Source organism: Cervus elaphus, chromosome X, assembly GCF_910594005.1.
Source record: "Cervus elaphus chromosome X, mCerEla1.1, whole genome shotgun sequence".
NCBI lineage: Eukaryota > Metazoa > Chordata > Mammalia > Artiodactyla > Cervidae > Cervus > Cervus elaphus.
This window is the reverse complement of record NC_057848.1, coordinates 137,371,321-137,395,238: the sequence shown is the minus strand read 5'-3', so window position 1 is coordinate 137,395,238 and position 23,918 is coordinate 137,371,321. Positions and strand designations below refer to the sequence as shown.

Genomic DNA, 23,918 nt, shown 5'->3' with positions numbered 1-23,918 from the left:
GAGAAACATCTGAACTTAAACTGAGCACCAAATGCATTTTCCCTCTCTTTACAATGTTTACTGGGTTCTGATGAATCCATTAAGCATCTCATTGTAAATTCCAAAATGATCCAAAGATATTTTTCAAACTGTAAAAATCAAGACACATAATAAGCTCATGTTCACCTCCAATACTTTGGCCACCTGATGCGAAGAAGTGTCTCATTTGAAAAGACCCTGATGCTGGGAAAGATTGAGGGCAGGAGGAGAAGGGGATGACAGAGGATGAGATGGTTGTGTGGCATCACCGACTCAATGGACATGGGTTTGGGTGGACCATGGGAGCTGGTGATGGACAGGGAGGCCTGGCGTGCTGTGGTTCATGGGGTCACAAAGAGTTGGACACAACTGAGCAACTGAACTGAACATGAGTTAAAAGATTTTATTTTACTCAGTGAAGGAATGGAAAAGTATTATAACTTGTTCCAAAGAGAAATCAAACATTGGATACAGGAATACTGATCAAGAATATTTAAATGAATGTGTACATGGAAGCAAAACTGATTTCATTACATCATGAGAAGGGGACAATTTAATCTCTACTATACAGAATCTCTTATATGTTTGTGAGTAACCTCCAACTAACCAAAGATTGTCAAAGACCTCAAAGACAGTCCAGGGTTACAATCAGATAATGTGGTCTGGTACCCTAAAGAGAGGGAAAAGTTTGCCAGGGAAACACACATCTGTACAATGGTATAGTCAAGTACACTTCCCTCAATATCAGGGGGCAATGGAGTGACCAGGTTTCTGACATGGACATGGCTTGGCTGAGACCTGATTAGGGCACAGTGGAAACCAGTGACATCCCAAAGTTGAAGGTGTCACAGAGGTAGCCCCCCGATCAATGAGGGACTAGAGCACAGGGGTAAAATGTGTTGGGCTCAGTGCACGTGTCTTAAGAGACAGTCCAGCAGGAAAATTAAGCAGAGCTTGATCTGCAGAAACAAAGCCAGCCAACAGCATGTCGGAAGAACGAAGTGAGGAGTGCTCTTACCAGACACCAGCCCATCCTGTATCCTCCCTGCTGCAGTTCCCGTGTGCCCCTTGGACTGTCTTCTGCAAGAGGATGAATATGTCCACACCCTGAGTTCATCCAACCAGATTTCCTTCTTTTCCATGCTCAGTTATCTCACTGGCTGCATTCTGGCTGGATCTGGTCGGTGCTGAGGCCAATGGCGGTGTGCAGGTCACTCCACAGGGTGTGGAGAGCCCCGGGGGTGACAACGTAGAACCTTGTCACCACTTGACGAATGCGCCCTTCACTCTGTTTGATGAGATGCCTGGATCCAGAAGGAATGGCTGAAGCTGGGTCCTCAGAGCTTGGCAGGAGCCTTCATAACCTCAGCCCAATGCACAACTTCTCAGCTGAGGAACCCCGGCTTCTGTCATCAATAAATGGTATTAAGGTGCTTAAATCCGTGTCTGTGCTTCTGACTGCTCTCTTTATGTCATTTGTCATTGAGGCATCTGGGGGACATTGGTGGGGGGAGTCCTCTCATGGAGAGTGGAGGAGTGAAAGGTGCAGTCAGGGTGGGATGCTGAAATCTGTGATTTCAGGGAATGGTTTCCAGCGGTGACAGTGTGGGGAGTGATTCCGGGGGGAGTCGATGAATGAGGTTTTTGGGGTGAAGACTTCCTCACTGGCTCTGAGGGAATCCGGGCTGAGAGGTTGCGAAGTTGGCCGGAGAGGGGGCATGTTGAATTCCGCGAATGATGATGGTAACTCGGGAGGGGCTACAGACCGTGATGGACAAAGCTGAAGGCTTTATTCATCATGGTGAACACCTGAAAGTGGGTGATGATGACAAGGGGGATGGATGGAGAGAGTGGAAGAGCATTTGGCATGAACTTTATTCATGATGGGAAATATCTAAAATCAGAGGTAATGGCAATGGGGTGAATGGAAAGGGTGGCATAGAAGTTAGCATTAATTTAATGGGTCAGGACCTTTCGATGGAGATTGAGGAGTGATGAGGAAACCATAGAGAAATACGCATAAAAGAAGTTATTGTCTGGTTTGTTTCATTTATTTATGTCATGCTTCATTCCAGAAAATATTAGTAATGTATTTTACCATGTTGGGTAATATCAGTGCTATGTTTTCGGCAGAATGTAGCCTTCTATCCTCTTGTGGACACTAGTAAATTAGCCTGGACCTGGTTCTCACTTCATTGCTGGATGCTTGGGCCTCTGTAAAAATCTCAGCCTGCTGAATTTTGTGGGGAGACAGAGAGTGAGAGTGCTGTACAGACCAGGAAGCCAGGGCTACATCTGGGAACCAGACAGTCCTCACAAGTTCCCTTTCTGCTCCCCTCTGTCTGGTGACACCCTATATTTCCCTCCTTTCACTATTGATGGAAGCTAGGAGCTGGCTTAGCTTTTGGCAACTTCTCAGGAGTGTCTTGAGAGTAACCATGTCGGGTGTGCTAAGAACTTGAAGGAGTCGGTGCTTGTTTAATTGACTTTTCTTGGGATATTAATATATGTATAGTTATGGCTGATTCACATTGTATGGCAGAAACCAACACAACATTATAAAGCAAAGAGTCGCTCAGTCGTGTCCAACTCTTTGGGACCCCATGGACTATACAGTCCACGGAATTCTCCAGGCCAGAGTACTGGAGTGGGTAGCCTTTCCCTTCTTAAGGGGATCTTCCCAACCCAGGGATCAAACCCAGGTCTCCTGCATTGCAGGTGGATTCTTTACCAGCTGAGCCACAAGGGAAGCCCAATTATCCTCCAATTAAAGATAAATTAAAAAAAAATTTAATAAAAGAAACTTTTCTCTGTCAAGATGTTCACCACACAGATTTGTGAATCATTAACGAGAGCCATGGCACCCTCCTGGCCTTAGCCAGGCCCCCCTCTTACTCTCCTCATTTGAGTGGCCAGCAGGCCTCTCCCCAGCGACATCAGGTAGAGTGTCCTTCAGATGGTCACGTGAGGGCACCAGCCCTGCCACCCCATCCCTGAAATGGAGCATCTTTGTGTCCAGGGCATGATGCCTCATCTTCCAGTGACTTTCAGACAACAGGGAGTGCCTCCAGGGTGACTGGTGCCAGGGAATCAATCATGATATTCACATCCTACCATGTTGGCTAAGTAGCTGTGTGGTTCTTGAAAGCTGTTGATTTTGGCTTATGGCTATGGCATGTTTTAGCACAAAATGTAGTCTCCAGGATACCTCACCAGAAGTCAGACCAGAAGATACATTAAGGACCAGAGATGTCATAGTAAGTGGATAAGCCATGTCAGGTTAGCAGGTCTGTGTGGTCAGGGTCACCTTACAAACCATGTTGTGTCAGCACTAGTGGCCCCTGTGACACCTGCAGGGAGCCAGGCTTCCTGGGCTCTTTAGACTCTGTTTGATGACTAGGTTTGGAGGTTGAGCTTTTCTGACCTCATGTGGGCAGGCCATGTGCAAAGTCACGTGGACAGGGGAGAATCAGGGAAAGCTGTACCGCCATCCCTTTAAGAACTCACATCTGTGCCTGTGGGTTCACAGGAGACACGGGGGCCCCAGGCAGCTTGTCCTCCAGCTAACTGCGGCACCCTACCACACCCCCCTCCTCCCCAGGACCAGGGGCAGAAGGCAGGCAGAGGCTGAGAACCACTGCCCTTGGGAAAGCATGAGTCACCCAAGATTAGGCTTTTTGTGCATTTTGAAAACACGGGAAGGGGGCTGGTGAGGCAGGATTTGTTCTAACTTAAGCCCTGCAGAGACCAGTGACGACCAGTGCCCTGTTGAGAGCGGGAACACAAACCAGTATGAGTGGGAACAAGGACTAGGGAGGGCGTGCTGCCAAACCAGGTCTGTAACCAAAATCAGTGTCAGGGCAGGCCAGGGTCAGACACCAGACACAGGTCAGCACAGGTGAAAACATCCCGTGTGAGATGACGTGAGCCCAAGAGTCCAGCCTGGAAAGACCTTGGAGAGTAATGTCAGCTTGCTGTTGGTGTGAACACAAGGCCTGGGAATAAGACTGGTCTCCCTCTAAAGACAGCCTCTGAGAAGAGAGGTGTTTTGAGGGCCCAGGCTCCCCTGGTCCCTGAATCTGACTGGTCCTGTAGGAAGTTGCCAGAGACCACCTGACTCTTTACAAAGGGCTTTCAGAGCCTCGAAATGACATTCAAGGAAGAGGAGACTATATGAACACCAATATATGATGTTCCTAGAAAACAAATTACAAAGTGGCCACTTAACAGACCTAATCTAGTCAGTAAATGGAATTATTAGGCCTACAGTGACTATCTTTTTTAAAATTTATTTATTTATTTTTGGCTGTGCTGTGTCTTCATTGCTGTGCACGGGCTTTCTCTAGTTGCAGCAGGCAGGGGCTACTCTCTAGTTGTGGTGCAAGGGCTTCTCATTGCTGTGGTCTCTCTTGTTACAGAGTACAGGCTCTAGGCATGTGGACTCAGCAGTTGTGGCTCCCAGGCTCAAGTAGTTGTGATTCAGCGCTCAGTTGCTCTGCAGCCTGTGGGATCTTCCTGGACCAGGGATTGAACTCGTGTCCCCTGCATTGGTAGGCAGATTCTTTACCGCTGGCCCACCAGGGAAGTCCCCTACAACGACATTTTTAAAGGCAAATTCATTATCAAGCAACATTTATGAATCAAGAACTTTTTGCCTGAAAAATCTCAATTTTTTTGGTGAAAATCAAAATCTCTGACCATCCATGGCTAGAGTCCAATGAAGATGTCTGACTGCTTGTACCATTCATACTGGGCCTTTCCTTTCTCTGTTGTATCTCACTTGTGACCCACTTCACTCATGTACAGCATATTGCTGGCTCCTACAGATATTTGAGTTCATCGTTTCCATTGTAAATTCATTGTAAAACCACAATTTTCTGAAAGATAAAATCTTCTTGTTCAGTAAATTAGTGTAGCATAGTGCTCTTCAAATTGTTTTGGTACAATGTCAATATTTTCTGTTACTGTGCAAGTTCGTTGCAAACGGATACAGCCTTATTTTACGTGACTAATATGAAGCTTACGTATGACACTTCACTGAAGTTCAGCCACACCTGGACTAGTACATACCCTGTTCAACAAGATGATTCCACTCACCTAAGTGTTGTTGTACAGCCAGATTGCTAGAATGGTCACTAAATGCTAACTTGTGATTTCTATAGGTCTTGTTGCTGACTAGTAGACAATAATGACCCCATGGCAGTACCCAAATCATGTTTGCAGAGCAGTGCAATAGTTAATTTGTTTCATTTTATTCTTTGAGGAATATGGTTTCAAATCTAAGGAAAGGCAATGAAGAGGCCCTTAGTTTAGTGTTGCATTTGGCATTTCTCCTTCAGAGTCCATCATAAAACTCTTAAAGATACGAAATGTACTTGTATTCAAAGAATCTGTTTAACTCATGAAGGGATTGGCAGATGGTATAACAAAAGATGACCTGAAGAACAAACATGTAAGTTTTGAAGCAGAGTATTTTAAAATGTATTTACACAATGTATTTACACAATTATAAATGTGTAATTGGAGGCACGATTGGTTTTATTACAATATGAGAAGTGAGACAAATGGATCTCCCCTGGACAAGGCATTCAGTATGTCTATCAGTGACCACCAATTTACAGAGGGATGTGAACCAGTTCAAAGATAATCCAAGGCTAGGCTCAGATAAGCTGAAGTGGTGTCCCAGGGACAGGGCAGTGTTTCCATTAAAACATTCTTTTTCTATCCATGCCCCCTGTTTGTTTATTTATTTATTTTTTACTAGACTGTTACAGTGAAATAGATAGAGTTCCCTTTAAAAAGAGGTTCCTATCACAACCATTTCTAGGCCAGTCCTGGTCAGGGCCAACTGGCCACCGATGACATCACAAAGCCTGAGCTGTCACAAAGGCAGCTCCCTGAGCAATAAGAGAGCTGAGCAAGGGGGCACAGCCAGCAGAAAGGCACTGGCATCTAGGGAGGCCCCAGCCAGCGGGATCGTCAGTCTGGGCTGATCGAGGCAACATCCAGCCGACACCATGTCTCGGGGAAGACGCATCTGGAACTGCCATCGCAGTAAGAGGCATTCTCGTTCCACCAGGGCCGAGCTGCAGTTCCCCGTGAGCCGCGTGGACCGCCTCCTGCGAGAGCGTCAGGGCACCCAGCGCCTGAGCTCAGCCACACCGGTGTTCCTGACCGCAGTCCTTGAGTACCTGACGGCCAACATCCTGGACCTGGCGGGGAAGGAGGCCGGCGCCAGCCACAGGATGCGCATCAGCCCAGAACACGTGCAGAGGGCGCTGATCAACAATGAGAATCTCTGCCACCTCTTCGAGCCCAACGCCTTCTCTCAGCCCGCATCTGCACCAACCCCTCGCAAGAGGAAGTAGGGATGCCCAGGCCCCCAAGTCCAGCCACACCTCATCAGTAGCTTCATCTCACCCCAAACTGCCCACAGATGAGGGAGGCCAGGCCTTTTGCCATCAGCACTGCTATTAAAGTTTTCATGGCTGTGCTTGTAACTGCTCGCTTTCTGTCATTTGTCCTTGAGGCGTCTGGGCGACATGGGGTGGCAGGGGGGTCGTCTCATGAGGGATGGAGGGGTGGAGTGGGTGGTCAGGGAGGGATGCTGGAATCCTGAAATCGGGGAGCGGTTTCCGATGGTGACAAGATGGTGTGTGGTCCTGGGGGGCGTCGCTGGCTGAGGTTGCGGGGCAGGACTTGCTCACTGGCTCTGAAGGAGTCCAGACCAGGGAGGTTGGGAGGTTGGCGTGGAGAGGGCCTGTTGGATTCCCAGAAGGATGGTGGTAATGGGGGAGGCGCTGAAACCCGTGAGGGAGGAGCCTAAGGCTTTATTCCTGGTGGGGACCACCTACAAGTGGGAGGTGAAGCCACGGGGGTGATTGAAGAGGATGGCGGAGCAGTCAGTGTGAACTGAATGGGGCAGGACTTTCACATGAAGATTGAGGAGTGATGGGGAAGCCATAAAGAAATACACATAAGAGGAATTACGGCCCTGTTGAGCTCATGCATTATTTATTTTACCCTGTCTCATTCCAAAAAAGAGACTTGAGACAGGGCTTATTGGGCAGTGCTGTGACACTCTCTGTGGACGTTCATCAGATGCCGAAGGGCCCCCCTCTCTGCCTCCTGGCCTGTCATACGGGACTGGTCAGAGGCTGCCCAGCTGGCTTCAACAGTGGGGTCAGTGGACCTGGGTTCGCCATCCCAGTTCACCACTTTCTGGCTGTGTGATCTTGGACATCTGTTTGTCTCCTGTGAGCAGCAGCTTCCTCATCTGTAAAACAGGGATAATCAGAGTTCCTCCATCTTGGGGTTTTCCCAGAGATGATGTCACCATGTGCCTGTAAACTGTGACTTAACACAGAGCCTGGCCCAGGCCACGCCCCTAACAGATGGCTGCCCGTGTCTCCCTCCGCAGCTGCTCAGACAGGTCCCCCAAGGGGCGGCCAGGCCTGGTTCAGTTATTCTGTTGAGATACAGATCTCTGCTTTTGGGGGCAAAGTACAAAGTAGGTCGCCCAGAGAAACATATTTCAAACTTTTGACCTCCAGAATTAAAACAAATAAATGTTTTATTTTTTTATTTTAGCCAAGTCTGTGGTAATTTGTAAGTGCAGTCTTAGGAAACTAATGGAGCTGAGCAATGAACTTTTGCAATCTTTTAATAAAAGCAGACAGACTTGAGGAAACTAGAGCAAACTCTCTAACAAAACTTAGTCTCTTTTACTGAGAGCAAATGCAGTTCTCAGATTTGAGTTCAATATTCAATATGATATTTGATACTAAATAACCAGAAGCTGGTTTTGAAAATCATATGAATAAACTCATGAAAACTGAGTCAGACTTGGAAAAAATGTAATACAAATTTGTGCTGTTTTTCAAAGTTGATTTCCATACACCTTCTTTACTTTTCTGTATTAACTACATACCTGCTTATTTTTTTTATTTCAGTGCCCTGTTGCCTATTCTGGAACAAAATGTCATTTTACTTTAGAGAAGCATTCTCTTTTTTCCCCTGAATTTTGAGGCTCATAGTAGGGTCTCAGTGATGTATATTAATTAAAAATTTTAATTAAAATCACTTTTATTTTGCAGAGAGGTCTGGGGGTCCATAACTGTGTACTTCATGTGATTTTTACTGGACTAGGTCACATATATACCTAACCCACCTTTTTTGGCCACACACATTCCTTATATGTACAGCTTCTCAGTGTGACAAAAGTGAACATGTTGATTGACAGCTGAAGATTTAGCCTCCTTGCAGCATGTACAAATAAGCACAAGTGTATAAATTACAATTATAGCTAAACAGTGTTTCACTGTATTATCTTTTAAATAGTAAAACGATCCACTATAGAACTCAGTTTAGTGTCATCCAAGGTTTTTAGTTACCTAAGGATTTTGAAATGCTCTCAAGCTGATATACCTAGAATTTTATTATTGTGGAAATTTAGGTTTGTCAGCAAAATAACTGGATTTGATTAAACAGATTTTTCATGTCTTAAAGTTTTATTGGAAGGAATTCTAGGTCACTTGATCAGTAAAAGTGTAGAAGTTTTGGGAAAAGAAATACCCGAGTAGCTTAAAAAAGTTTGCTTGTATTACACCTAATATGGATAAATGAAGGACAATATAATTTTCATAAAACTTGAGCTGTTAAACTAGACTTGTTTGCTAAAGATTTAACCACATTTTATGCATTTGAGTTCTTAAAGTGGTTGTTAGTTTCTTAGAGAATATGTATTATTTCAGTCTAGCCCATTTTAAGTGTCACAGTTCAATTTCTTTATTTTCAGGGATTTTAAAGAATACTTCCTTTATATAATTAATGATTTATTAGATATGACAATCAGAACAGAGCTCCTTTAAATTCAGAGTTTTCATGATCTAATATATTAATATCTCCCAGATGAAATAAAGGGCTTTGCAGGTGTGGTTTTGCAGGTGGCTCAGTGGTAAAGAACCCACCTGCCAAACAAGGAGAGGCAGGAGATGGAGGTTCCATCCCTGGGTCAGGAAGATCCCCTGGAGGAGGGCATGACAACCCACTCCAGTACTCTTGCCTGGAAAATCCCATGGATGGAGGAGCCTGGTAGGCTGCAGTCCATGGGGTCGCGAAGAGTTGGACATGACTGAGCGACTTCACTTTTCGCTTTCATGCGTTGGAGAAGGAAATGGCAGCCAACTCCAGTGTTCTTGCCTGGAGAATCCCAGGGACGGTGGAGCCTGGTGGGCTATTGTCTATGGGGTCACAGAGTCAGATACGACTGAAGCGACTTAGCAGCAGCAGCAGTATTCCATTGTGTGTGTATGTGTGTGTGTGTGTGTGTATCACATCTTCTTTATTCATTCATCTATAGATGGATACTTATGTTGATTCTCTATCTTGACAATTATAAATAATGGTTCACTTGAACACTGAGGTGCATGCATCTTTTCTAATTAGTGTTTTTGTTTTTCTTGGCTATATACCCAGGAGTGGAATTGCTGGGTAGTTTTTAGGTTTTTTTCTTCTGTTTTTTTGGAAGCTCCACACTGTTTTCCACAATGGCTACACCCATTTAATTTCCCACCAACAGTGTATGAGGATTCCTTTTTCCCATCCTCACCAACATATGTTATTTGTGCTCTTTCTGATGATAGGCATAATGACAAAAGTGAGGCAATATCTCATTGTGGTTTTTCATTTCCTGTTTAGAAAAACATCTATTCATTTCTTTCACTCATTTCTAAATCAAGGTTTTTTTGGATGTTGAGTTGTATGAGCTATTTATACAGGTTGTGTATTAATCCCTTATTAGCCATATCATTTGCAAATATTTTCTCCAATTCAGTAGATTGTCTTTCATTTTGTCAGTGTCTTCCTTTGCTATGAAAAGGCTTTTTAAGTTCCATTCAGTCTCATTTGTTTATTGCCTTTACTTTAGGAGACAGATCCAAAAAAATATTCCTGTGATTTATGTTATAGTGTTTTGCCTATGTTTTCATCTAAGAGTTTTTTGCTATTCCATTTTACATTTATGTCTTTAATTAATTTTGAGTTTATTTTTGTATATAGTGTTAGAGAATGTTCTAATTGCATTCTTTTACAGTTTTCCCAGCACCACTTATTGAAGACACTGTCTTTTCTCCATTGTATATTCTTGCCTCCTTTGTTATAGATTAATTGACCATAGTGGGCTTATTTCTGGGCACTCTATTCTGTTCCATTGGTATATGTATCTGATTTTATGCCAGTACCATACTGTTTTGATTACTGTAGCTTTGTAATACAGTGGGAGGTCAGGGAGCATGACTCCTATAGCCCTGTTCTTTCACAAGATTATTTTGGCTATTCAGGATCTTTTGTGTTTCCATACACATTTTAAACTCATTTTCCTATTTTTGTGAAAAATGCTATTTGTAATTTGATAGGGATTGCATTAAATCTCTAGATTGCCTTGGGTAGTATGGTCATTGTAACAATATTGACTCTTCCAAGCCAGGAACATGATATATTTTTTCAACTGTTTGTGTCATCTTCAATATATTGCATTAGTATTTTTTAGTTTACCGAGTATAGGCCTTTGACCTCCTTAGGTAGGTTTGTTTATTCATAGATATTTCATTCTTTTTAATGCAATGGTGAATGGAATTATTTCCTTAATTTCTCTTTCTGATATTTTGTTAGTGTGTAGAAATGCAATCAATTTCTTTATGTTAAATTTGTCTTAAAGATAATTTTTAGAACAAAATAAATCACATAAATACAGATGTGAAATGAACACATGTTGAAAGGTTTTACCTGAGTCATGAGAGAACCAGGAGATGTTAAAACCATTTTTTAAAAAAGTGAATACAAAGAAGAGATACAAGAATATTGTTCGGCAGCATAGAAATGTGCTAGAGGTCAGAACCACAGGCCCTAGGGTGAAGACTGTGTCCCACAGGGTTGAATCACAGGCCAAGGACTTCAAGCCATAGAGGATTATTTTCAGGCCTTGAAACCTCAGGTAACTTCCTGGCTAGATTTTGATTTTGCTTGGGCTCGTGACTCTCCTTGTCCTCTCTTGTGAAATGAGAATATCTGTAACTATGCCTGTCCCACTACAATATTTTGAAAGTAGATAACTTATTTTCTAGTTTCACAAGTCCGTAGATGGAGAGGAATTTTGCCTGAGAATCTCACTCATACCTGATCAAGATGATGAGATTTTACACTTTGAGTTTGTTCTGAAATAGTTTGAGACTTTTGGGATTGAAGAGTTCAGTGAATGTATTATGCATGTGGGGGGGACATGAACCCTAGGGGCCAGAGTGTGGACTTAGGTAGGCTGGATAGTGGCTCCAAAATATATCCGATGCTAGTCCATAAACCTGTGAATTTTACCTTATATGACAAAAGAGTTTTTTTTTTTCCTACAAATAATGATTAAGTGGAAGATTTTGAGTGGAGGAGAATATCCTAGATTTTATGCATGGGCCCTTAGTGTAATCACAAGTGTTCTTATAAGAGAAAGGTTGAGGGAGAGTTTTGACATAGAAGAAGGCATGGTGACTACTGAAGCAAGATACTATGCTATTGGCTTTGAAGATGGTAGAATGGACCATAGGCAAGGAATGTACCTCTAGGAGCTGGAAAAGGCAAAGAAACAAATTCTCTAGAACCTCTGGAGGGAGTGTGGCCCTGTCAGTACCCAAGTTTAGCCCAATAACAATAATTTCAGACCTCTAGACTGTAAGACAGTGATTTATGTGTGTTTTAAGCCACCAAGATTATGATACGTTGTTTCAGAAGCCATAGGTAACTACAACTTCTCTGAAACTACTTTTACTTGAATGCATGTCTCAGCATCTGCTTCTAAGGGAACCCAAACTAAGATGCTCGGTGAGGATAAAGGATGTAGCAGCCAGGTGATTGATTGTTCCCCACCACCTTCCTGACATATGATGCATATGATTATGTTTTGAGATTGGGTAAAGCCGTGCAAGAATGTGTGAGATGAAACAGAAGAAATAGGTCTCTTATTACCATTTAAATTTTGTCAGAGATGAAGCTCCCTGGGAGACTTTTACCCTGGAATAACTGGCACTAGAGTAGCCCTTCTGGCAAAAACAGTCACAGAACTGGGCAGAATACATGAGCTGACTGTTTCTGAGCATTGTACAACACGCAGCACAAGGTTATGATTCCAGAGACAAAGGAAGCTCACAGGTAGCTAAATCATCACTCCAGTTGTCTGCTTGGGGGAAACATTCCAATGGCACAGGAAGCTAGATTCTAGGCAACACACAGTGGTACTGCTGGGCTGATGAGGTAGAAATCAAGATTCAGTAAAGCTAAAGAAGCTGGAATTTGCAAGACAAGGCATCAGAGAAAAGGGAGCTATGTAAAGGAAAATCTTCAAAAGTTCATGTGGAGGTTTCCCAAGAGTCTTTGGCTGAGGACTGAGCTGAATAGTCATAGGGAAAGACTGCCTGAGACTGACCAGAGGGTACAGGGTTAAAAGGAGCAGAGATATTACCAATTGACCCATGCTGGGGGATGTTGGAGATACAGGAAACAAGTGATGAATCCTTGATAATACCTCCCTAATATGTTGGGTATCCAGTTGAAACACCAGAAGCTTTAGGAGTAAAGATTATGCCCCATTGTAAGGCCTACAATAGATTCACTCTTTAACAATCCTAAAACCCAACTCTTACAGGATCTGTAGAAGAGATAGAATTTGGAGGTTGATTCCTCAAAATTAACTGGGCTTAGGAAACAACTTAGGCTTTTTGCATGCTTTAATAAAGCATAAGATCCAAGGTATCAAACTACCTGTTAAACAAACCATCAACACTCGACAGAACCCAGCAATCCTAAACAGATCCTAAACAGAACAAACATCAACAGTCTTCAGAACCCAGCATTCCTAAATATTTTTAATATACAGTAAAAATATTCAGCATGGAGAAAACAGGAAAATAGGACCTGTCAATAGTCAAGAAGAAGTCAAGAGAGAAAAGTCCCAAGATGGCCAGTTGTTGGATTTTTTAGACAAAGACTTTAAAGCAATTATTCTATAGTCAAAGAACTAAAGACAAATGTTCAGTGAATGAAGGAAATATGGTCTTAATGAATGAACAGATTAAGAATTTTAACAGACAATGGAAAAGTGTAAATAACCAAATGAAAATTTAGAACTTATAATCAGCAAAATAAAACACATAAAAGATGGGCTCAACATCACCTTGAAGAAAGAACCAGTGAATTTGAAGACAAATTAGTAGGAATTATCTAATCTGAATTGATGCTTTTGAACTATGATGTTGGAGAAGGCTCTTGAGAGTCCCTTGGACTGCAAGGACATCCAACCAGTCCATCCTAAAGGAAATCAGTCCTGAATATTCATTGGAAGGACTGATGCTGAAGCTCCAATACTTTGGCCACCCGATGCAAAGAACTGACTCATTGGAAAAGACCCTGATGCTGGGAAAGATTGAAGGCAGGAGGAGAAGGGGATGACAGCAATGAGGTGGTTGGATGGCATCACCGACTCAATGGACTTGAGTTTGAGCAAGCTCCAGGAATTGGTGATGGACAGGGAAGCCTGTTGTGCTGTAGTCCATGGGGTCGCAAAGAGTTGGACATGACTGAGCGACTGAACTGATCTAATCTGAAAAACAGAATTAAGCATTTATCCTTGAGACTTTTAAAAGGTATTATATTGGCTTCTTCTGTATTCTTTGAACTTAAATTAATAACTTTACTGGCACTTTAAGCTGGACTCATATGGTAGTGTTTTTTTTTTTTTTTAATTCCCCAGAAACTGGAAGGACCATTGCAGAAAAGCAGAAAAAGAGGCCTGCTATGATAATATAAATGAATACTCATCTTGGGGAAATAATCTTCCAAAATTTTCACTTACTCCAACATAGTACAAATACTGAGAAGACTTCACACATTACCTACTGTTCAGCTGAGCAGCCACGTTCTGTTACAATTTACCTTCTAAAAGTCATACGTACACAGTGCCGGTTCATGGTTAGAAACATGAACTGTGTTGCTGGAATGCCTGGATTTAACTTCTGGATGAACCACTTACTAATTGGGTAACTTTGGGCAAAGTTCTTAGTTTCCTTATCTGTATCATGGGGATAGTAGTTCATACCTCATAAGTTTTGGAAACTATAGGAAATGATTATATATGAAGCACTTGGAATAGTACCTGGCAGATATGTGTTCATTGTAATCATTGGATACATTTTCCCCCAGGTCCTTTAATAATACGAGTTTGGGGGAATAGAATATTAAATGAATGAATCATCTTGAAAACATTGATTTAAAAAGTAACTCATGTCAGCGTGCTTTAACGGATAAAACAGCTCTTACCTTTCCCCTGCTGATCAGCACAGGCATTCGTTTTTTTAAAGTGGAGATACACCTGCTTCTTTGGAATAGCTGTCCACCACAGATAAATATTACTGTGTGCTACTGGGTGTGTTCAGTAAATAGATTGTGGGAACACAAGAGGCTAGTTTTTCAAGTTTCTGCTCCTAGCACTCCTTGAGGGTCAGGTAGTCCAGCATTCTACAGTTTGTGTGTCTGAAAGAAATGTAAGCCTACAAAAGTGTTCTAGCCATCAGATTGAGGTAAGAATACTGTGTCTAGTGTACTTCAGTGTGACATCTTCTTTCTTGATTTTTGTGTTTTGTGTTTGTGAGGTGGGGTTTGGTTTCAGAAAATGAAAGACTACGTTTTCACCATTTGGTTAAAAGGAAAAAGACAGGAATATATAAAGAAGGGACATTTTGGCCAATGGGCTGCTCTGTAAGTTTGATGGAATGAGGAGGGAGATATAGATATCTTCTTGTTATTAGCATTTAATTTAATCTACAAATTGAAACATTGCTCTAGATCCCACTGAACATAGGAGCAATTATGTATCTGTGACATAATCAATTTCATAGCAGAAGTACTGTGTCACTTTGCCAAAAACCTATTACACCTCTAGGTATTAAGTAGCAGTCCTTTTGCTCTGAATTTCTTTACTTTGTTAGATAAGTCAGATTTTATTTAGCACTGTTGAATTGTTCTTTGCTTTCACTCCTATTCTTGATACGGTGACATATCTAGTATGGATATATATTTAGTAGGATTGCTGAAGTTTGAAAGCCTTGGAATAAGTTCAATATAAATATGATGTTTTTAGCACCACAGGAAGATGAGATACTGATTGTGAATATGAATATAATACACTAGAGAGATGCATAAGATTTTAAAATATTTCTCTTTAATATGGATTGTTTTAATTAGCTACATCATTGTCCTCATTTAAGTCAAAACTACATTCTTGCAACATATCAGACTATGTATTTGGAGAACAAAGGAGGTATCTATTTAAAGCATTCAAAGTCATGACTAGAAAATATTATATATGATAATATATTTTAAATACTGCTTAAATCTTGGCCTCCTTAAAATGTCTTTCAAGCATAGGCACTGAGTGTTTAATTTTTTCACTTCATAATACACTGTTTGTATGTTGTTTAGATAACAGCTTAAATACAAGACTGTTATAATTTAAAGCCTACGGCTTAAGTGCATAAAGACATTTGATTGGACATCAATAAAATTCTTAAATAGATCTGTCTATCCCTGTGTGCATAAAAACATGTACACAAATATGTGTTTACATATGGGCAACTAATATCTGGGAAACAGATAAGGAAAAAGGTAAGAAGATGTCTTTTTGTTGTCAAATCCTGTTTATTCTATGTACTTAGGATTTCTGAAATGCTCTACCAGTCTGTGGTAATTAGCTGTGCTGTCGCTCAACTTATTCAAGTTTGCCAACATGTTCTAATAATTTAGGGAATACAATAATAAAATAGTTCTTTTTACTTCTTTGTGTCCTGGAGACACATCTAGCATTTTTGTTGAAATGACTTTCTTATAATCATTTTGTATGTTAAGAGAAGGAAGTGCAACTTTAATTTGTGAAACATGCAGTTTGTTTTACCTAAGCCTTATTACTCAATGACATATGTTACAGCAATCTTGCCAGCATATGTAAACATTTAGCTATAATCCTTTCTATTTAGAATTTACTTGTAACTACGTTTTTGTATATCCCATATGTTGTTTGTATATGTACTTGCTCTCACCCATTTACTCCCACACACATCCACATATTTTGGATGATTTGGTGGAACGCTTTTTTTCTTTTTATTTATTCTTGTCTGCGCTGGATCTTCGTTGCTGCACGCAGGCTTTCTCTAGTTGCAGCAAACAGGGTCTACTCTCTAGTTGTGTTGCTCAAGCTTCTCATTGTGAGGCTTCTCTTGTTGCAAAGCTCTAGAGCATGGGCTCAGTAGTTGTAGTGCTTGGGCTTAGTTGCTCCGTGGCCTGTGGGATCTTCCCTGACCAGTTATCGAACCTGTGTCCACTGCATCGGTAGGCAGATTCTTTACCACTGGACCACAAAGGAAAACCCCATCAAGGGACTTGAAACTTGTCTTGAATGTGGGTCCATTCCAGGCTACGTCTTTCTGTGGGTAGTATCATTTTCTTGACTTCTGTTTCTTTACCCTGCTTTATTCCATCTTCCTTGATGCCTCGTCCATGGAGTTCTGATTCTACTCAAGATAGCACTAGTAAAGCAGGTAGGTCCCCTTACTTCCATCACCCGTAGAGTTGGCAACTGTAGTGACTGCCTTAAGTTCTTGAAGATCATCTGGAAGTCAGGCAGAGCTGTTAGAAGGACAAAATCTGATAAATATATAGTGTCCTAGGATAGGAAGTCCACCTGATCTGTTATATCGTTTGAGCAAGAACACATCTCTGAGAAATGTTTAATTAAATCTGCCTCTATTGTTATACTACCCACTTTCTCTGTTTTAAAGTCCCACTTTCTGTAAATTGCCCTATGACGTGACATCTACCTTCATTGATTTATTGACACTGAATTTCCAAGGGTCATTTGTGGTGCTTTCAAGAAATCTAATTATATTCATTCATTTATCTATTGATTCCCCTATTCAGTAACTGTTTATTTAGTGACATGTAAACATGGGCACTACTATGTACTGAAGTTACAGTAGGAAACACTAAAAGTTTGCCTTTAAGTACCTCTATTATAGTTAGGAACGATGTCAATTTACCCAAGTAATTTATTATAAATGTAGTAAGTGCTGTGAGGTATACTTATTCGAATCCTCATTCCATTTGACTCCTTTGCTTTATGTGGCATTCATTGTCACTTACTACTTCTTGAATTTTTTCCATTCTTAATATCTGTGATTCTATACTATCTCTTCAGCTACTTTTCTACCACTTTCCCTCTTGTTTCTTCTCTTCCTTAAGTGATGGTTTCCCCCTAGGTTTAGCATTTGGGCTGTAATGTATTACTTGTTTTCTTGGCCTATGCCTTCTATCGACTCATAGTTTTAAATATCACCTCTAAGTGAATGCCTCCAAGTTATCCATTTCTAGGTTTTTCCATCTGCTGTATATTTTCCCACTTGTACATCCAAGTTCAACTGTCAGCCAATGTTCTTCAGGATTGTAGCCAAACTCACTTTGATGTGAAACCAATTCCTCTTTCATCCATGTTTCTGTTAATGGCATTGACGGTCTCCTGGCTTCTCACGTTTGACACCTTGAAATCAGTTTTGCATCTAACTTTTCATTGACTCTCAGTACCTAAACCACTACCAAGTTCTTTCATTTCTTTCATGATAATCTAGCTAATATCTATCCTTTCTCATCTCCTTTTTCTGTTATTTTTCCTTTTATTCTGTGTTTTCTTATCCTCCCCTCCCTAAGAGTCATCTTGAATTCAGAGTCTTGGTTATATTCTAGCTCCATCAGAAAATCCATCCCCAGAAAGTCCCTATCACGTAGGTATCTTCTTTTTCTAAACCTTCAGAACAAAATAATGGAAGTGATGGGAATAACAGGTTTTGGTAGCCAAAGACACAGGGTTAAGCTCTGTTCTACCTGTCACTCCCTCCTGTACACCTTCGCTCTCTATGAGCCTGTTTCCTCACAGTTATCCTATCTTGCATAATGGCCACAAGGAACAAATGAGAACATGGAGGTGAAGTCATTTAAAACCATGAAGCACTAGGTAAATATTAAAGTAAGACTTGTTAATATAAGAGTAACTCAGGGGTGGGGACCAAGGTTCTGGGTCTTAACTATACCCAGGAAGTATAGTGTAGGGTTAAATTTGAATCCCAGTTTTGCTACTGACCAGGTGTGAAACTAAGAAAATTTAGCTTCTCTGTTCCTAGGTCCTCATCAGTAAAATGGGAATAATAATTGTTTGCACTCAGAGGTGGGGGGTGTTTGATTTAAAGGATTAACAGATGTAAAATACTTACAAAACAGTGTCTGACCTATAGTAATTGCTCTGTAAGTGTGGGAGGTGGTGCTGGAGGCCAGTGACATGTAGATACAAGGTGGGAGTGAGTTATTATTAATAGAACTGAGTCACCAGGTGAGGATCAGGTGTAGTAAACATGGAAACAGAGCCATGGGGCAGACACTTAAACCTGGCTGAATCCCTCATCATTGAGATCACAAATGGCCCTTTCATCATTGTCATCATAAATGGCTGTCCTTTTGTGTGAATAGATGTGCATAAGGAGATACAAACACTCTGAGTAACTACTTGAGGATAATGGTATTTCAGGCACATTTTTAATGTTGTTAAAGAGAAAAGAATGGTAAGTAGTTGGCCCTTACAGAGTCATGAAATATGTTGATATGTCATGGAATCAAAATTATCAGTATCCAATTTGCATTCCTTTTACTTCTTTTTCTTCTCTAACTGCCGTGGCTAGGACTTCCAAAACTATGTTGAACAACAGTGGCAAGAGTGGACATCCATGTCTTATTCTTAATCTTAGAGGAAGTGTTTTCAGGTTTTCATCATTGAAACTGATGGGAATATAAATTCATATAGCCACTATGGATTACAGTAGGAAGGTTCCTTAAAAAACTAAAAATAGAACTACTTTATGACTCAGTAATCCGACTACTGGGCTTATATCCTGAGAAAACCATAATTCAAAAAAAAAAAAAAAACATGCATCCCAATGTTCATTGTAGCACTGTTTACAATAGGCAGGGCATGGAAGAAACCTAAATGTTCATCGACAGATGAATGGATAAAGAAGATGTAGTAGATATATTCAGTGGAATATTAACCATAAAAAGGAACAAAACTGAGTTGTTTGTAGAGATGTAAATGGATGTAGAGTCTGTCATACAGAGAGAAGTATTAATAAGTCAGAAAGAGAAAATTGACACGTGAAATCTAGAAAAATGGTACACAATGGTGCTCGCTTCGGCAGCACATATACTAAAATTGGAACGATACAGAGAAGATTAGCATGGCCCCTGCACAAGGATGACATGCAAAATCGTGAAGCGTTCCATATTAAAAAAAAAAAAATGGTACACAATGAACCTATTTATAGAACAGGAATAGAGATGCAGACATAAAGAATGGACATGTGGACATAGTGGAGAAAGGGGAGGGTGGGATGAATTGAAGAGATAAGAACTAAGTTATATAAACTACCCTGTGTAAAATAGCTAACTAGTGGGAAGCTGCCGTATTGCACAGGGAGCTTCGCTTGGTGCTCTGTGGTGACCTAGAGGGGTGGGAGGGAGGCCTAAGAGTTAGAAGATAATATGTATACAAAGAGCTGATTCACTTGGTTGTGCAGGAGAAACTAACACAAAGTTGTAAAGCAGTTATTCTCCAATAAAAAACATACACACACACACACACCAGTATCCAAATGTTAAGAAACCAAACTTATCCTCTGCACTCTAGAAATCTCTCTCCCCTGCCTCCTCCTTTTGGCCTCACTGCAAGGATGTGGAATCTTTAGTTCCTTGTGGTTTAGTCACTAAGGCGTGTCTGACTCTTGCAAACCCCATGGACTGTACCCCACCAGGCTCCTCTGTCCATGGCATTTTCCAGGCAAGCATACTGGAGTGTGTTGCCATTTCCTTCTCCAGGTGATCTTTTGGACCCAGGAATCTAACCCGGGTCTCCTGCATTGCAGGCAGATTCTTTTTTTTTTTTTTTTTATTTTTTTTAATTTTTTTATTAGTTGGAGGCTAATTACTTCACAACATTTCAGTGGGTTTTGTCATACATTGATATGAATCAGCCATAGATTTACACTTATTCCCCATCCCGATCCCCCCTCCCACCTCCCACTTCACCCGACTCCTCTGGGTCTTCCCAGTGCACCAGGCCCGAGCACTTGTCTCATGCATCCCACCTGGGCTGGTGATCTGTTTCACCATAGATAGTATACATGCTGTTCTTTTGAAACATCCCACCCTCACATTCTCCCACAGAGTTCAAAAGTCTGTTCTGTATTTCTGTGTCTCTTTTTCTGTTTTGCCACTTGTAAAAGAATGAAACTAGAACACTTTCTAACACCATACACAAAAATAAACTCAAAATGGATTAAAGATCTAAATGTAAGACCAGAAACTATAAAACTCCTAGAGGAGAACATAGGCAAAACACTCTCTGACATAAATCACAGCAAGATCCTCTATGACCCACCTCCCAGAATATTGGAAATAAAAGCAAAACTAAACAAATGGGATCTAATGAAACTTAAAAGCTTTTGCACTACAAAGGAAACTATAAGTAAGGTGAAAAGACAGCCGTCAGATTGGGAGAAAATAATAGCAAATGAAGAAACAGACAAAGGATTAATCTCAAAAATATACAAGCAACTCCTGAAGCTCAATTCCAGAAAAATAAATGACCCAATCAAAAAATGGGCCAAAGAACTAAACAGACATTTCTCCAAAGAAGACATACAGATGGCTAACAAACACATGAAAAGGTGCTCAACATCACTCATTATTAGAGAAATGCAAATCAAAACCACAATGAGGTACCATTACACGCCAGTCAGGATGGCTGCTATCCAAAAGACTACAAGCAATAAATGCTGGAGAGGGTGTGGAGAAAAGGGAACCCTCTTACACTGTTGGTGGGAATGCAAACTAGTACAGCCACTATGGAAAACAGTGTGGAGATTCCTTAAAAAACTGGAAATAGAACTGCCATATGACCCAGCAATCCCACTTTTGGGCATACACACTGAGGAAACCAGATCTGAAAGAGACACGTGCACCCCAATGTTCATTGCAGCACTGTTTATAATAGCCAGGACATGGAAGCAACCTAGATGCAGGCAGATTCTTTACTGACTTAGCTACAAGGGAAGCCCTGGGGTCAAACCCTCACCCCCTGCAGTGGAAGCTGTTCAATCTTAACCATAGGACTGCGAGGGAAGTCCCTAGGAATCTTTTTCTTTAATAGGTATATGCTTCTAGCATTTCAGAGTGCAAGGGACCTTAGAAATTTCTCTCAATTTATAGGATCATTGGCTAGAGTATGTATTTTTACTAACACACAGTATTCACTTTGGGTGAGGTTTTTTTTTTTTTTGTTAAGAAAGGATAAATGACTATTCCAGGGGTGCTTTAGATTGTTTAGCTCCCTTTACTCTTCACAATAACCCAATGGGATAGACTTCATCATCTTCATTCTATTTACATAAGAATAAGCTCAGGAGGTTGTCCATAATTAATGAATAATTGAGCCAGGCTGCAGACCCCAGTAGTCTAGAATCCAGAGCCCATATTCTCAGCCATTGAGTCCTATCATCCTAGCCTCTCTGTACTCTCATGTCTTACTCAAGAGAACAGGCTGTGGTGACTTGGGCAGCTGTTAGATGCTGCTATTCCAGTTTTCCTTGCTGAGTGGTCTTAAATGTTTGCTAGTTTCTCAGAATATATAAAAATAAGATTTATACTAGATATTCCAGTATCTGTTCAAGAAGCATCTGATTTTTTCCACCCATGATTCTGTATATGAGCATCACAGTTCTCCAATAGTGATGCCCTGTTTCCTAGACAGCATATTATACTGTGCATGGGCAGGTACTTCGCACGGTGCTTCATTGTTGCCCTTGCCATGGGGATGCTCTCTTGTGTGTGTTAGTTTCCATCTTTGTTGTCTGTTAGTTTGCATCTTTGTTTTTGCCAACAGAAGTTTAAGCTTAGTTTTTAGAGTTGCCACTTTTTGTTTCCTTGTTTAATAACTTCTTGTCCATTTAATTGTTCTCTCACCTAATTAAAAATTATTTTCTGGAAGCCTTATCAGCTACAAAAATAATTTGTTAGACTTCTACTTCATTTTCTGCTTCACTGAATAAAAATATTAAAATCTGACTTACCTTCTCTGAGCCCCTTAATAACCTTATTCATTTCTAAGTAGGCACAGTACCATTTGTAACTCTTGTTAACGTTTAATTTAGCAATTTCCAGTCCTTGTTTGTAACAGTTGACTTATCCAGGCTAATTTGATTTAATCTTTCTAACCGAATGCCAGGAAACACTCTGTTTCTACATTATGAACACATCCAGTTCATTTAAGGATTTCTGGTTCATGTAAATAGATTTTGGTGACATTTTCGTTTTTGGTGTTGTGCAGTCAGAAAATATTTCCAAGAGTCAGGACTTGAAGGGAAATTAAGATAATGAAAAACAAAAACCAACTCTAAGATATATTTCATTAGCAAGCAAAATCCTTAAAACCAAACAATATAATGTAAAAAAATCACTTAACATTGTTGTGTAACATAAGAATAAAAGTGGTAAAAGTGTGAGTTGCTCAGTCGTGTCCAACTCTTTACGACCCCTTGGACTGTAGCCCATCAGTCTCCTCTGTACATGGAATTCTCCAGGCAGGAAAACTGGGGTGGCTAGCCATTCCTTTCTCCAGGGGATCTTCCTGACCCAGGAATTGAACCTTGGTCTCCTGCATTGCAGGCGGATTCTTTACCACCTGAGCTACCAGGGAAGCAGAAATTATAGTTGAGATAGGGTGTGGGAAGGTTTCTGTATGTGTAGGGAAATCATATTTGGAATCTAACCATCAAATAATGATGTTCCAAGGTTCAAAAATAGACTTTAAATATACTTTTCTCTAGATTGCAAAAACTAAGTTCAGCAACAGCCCACTTGGTAAACATAGACCAAGAGATCATATGAAATATATTTCTTTAATTCAAATATCAGAATACAGACAAATCCATTGATATATCCTCCCAAGACCTGTGTATAGAGATCAATAGATTTTAGTCTCCTAGTGTGAAATTGGGCTTCTCTGGTGGCTCAGAGGGTAAAGCGTCTGCCTGCAATGTGAGAGACCCGGGTTTGATTCCTGAGTCAGGAAGATCCCTGGAGAAGGAAATGGCAACCCACTCCAGTATTCTGGCCTGGAAAATCCCATGTGGAGGAGCCTCGTAGGCTACAGTCCACAGGGTCACAAAGAGTCGGAACATTAGCATATGATTTAAAATTTTGAACTTAATTTCATTTAAACCAAATGATACAATATCAAAGAGGGATTTTCTAAGTAGTAAGGGCCTATTTTAGAATGGGAAAGACTAGAGATCTCTTCAAGAAAATTAGAGATACCAAGGGAACATTTCATGCAAAGATGGACACAATAAAGGACAGAAACTATAGGGACCTAACAGAAGCAGAACATATTAAGAAGAGGTGGCAAGAATACATAGAAGAACTATACAAAAAAGATCTTCATGACCCAGATGATCACAATGGTATCACTCACCTAGAGCCAGACATCCTGGAATGTGAAGTCAAGTGGGCCTTAGGAAACATCACTATGAACAAAGCTAGTGGAGGTGATGAAATTCCAGTTGAGCTATTTCAAATCCTAAAAGATAATGTCATGAAAGTGCTGCACTCAATATGCCAGCAAATCTGGAAAACTCAGTAATGGCCACAGGACTGGAAAAAGTCAGTTTTTATTCCAATCCCAAAAAACGGCAATGCCAAAGAATGTTCACACT

At 40.9% G+C, this 23,918-nt stretch overlaps 2 protein-coding genes and 1 non-coding gene across 6 annotated transcripts in view; all 3 read left to right on the top strand.

Moving 5' to 3' along the window:
* LOC122689279 (histone H2A-Bbd type 1-like) overlaps positions 1-6,464 on the top strand; it is a 108,285-nt gene extending 101,821 nt beyond the window's left edge. Inside the window, exon 2 of one of the 3 annotated variants that reach the window (XR_006339786.1) lies at positions 6,098-6,218. Coding sequence is in view for 2 of the 3 variants with exons in the window: in XM_043895563.1 (XP_043751498.1) it covers positions 6,036-6,386 (351 nt within the window). In the remaining variant the exon portion in view is untranslated. Of the gene's footprint in view, positions 1-5,923 lie in introns of those variants that run through there. The other 2 variants (XM_043895564.1, XM_043895563.1) reach the window with 2 other exon arrangements.
* An 8,100-nt stretch (positions 6,465-14,564) lies between these two features.
* The window catches only part of SYTL5 (synaptotagmin like 5), a 171,210-nt gene continuing 161,856 nt past the window's right edge, over positions 14,565-23,918 (top strand). For both annotated transcript variants that reach the window (XM_043895558.1, XM_043895560.1), the window contains exon 1: positions 14,565-14,636. The gene's annotated coding sequence lies outside the window, so the exon portion shown is untranslated. The remainder of the gene's footprint in view (positions 14,637-23,918) is intronic.
* LOC122690980 lies at positions 19,331-19,437 on the top strand. The gene has a single exon (XR_006340231.1). It is a non-coding gene; the product is annotated as a U6 spliceosomal RNA (small nuclear RNA).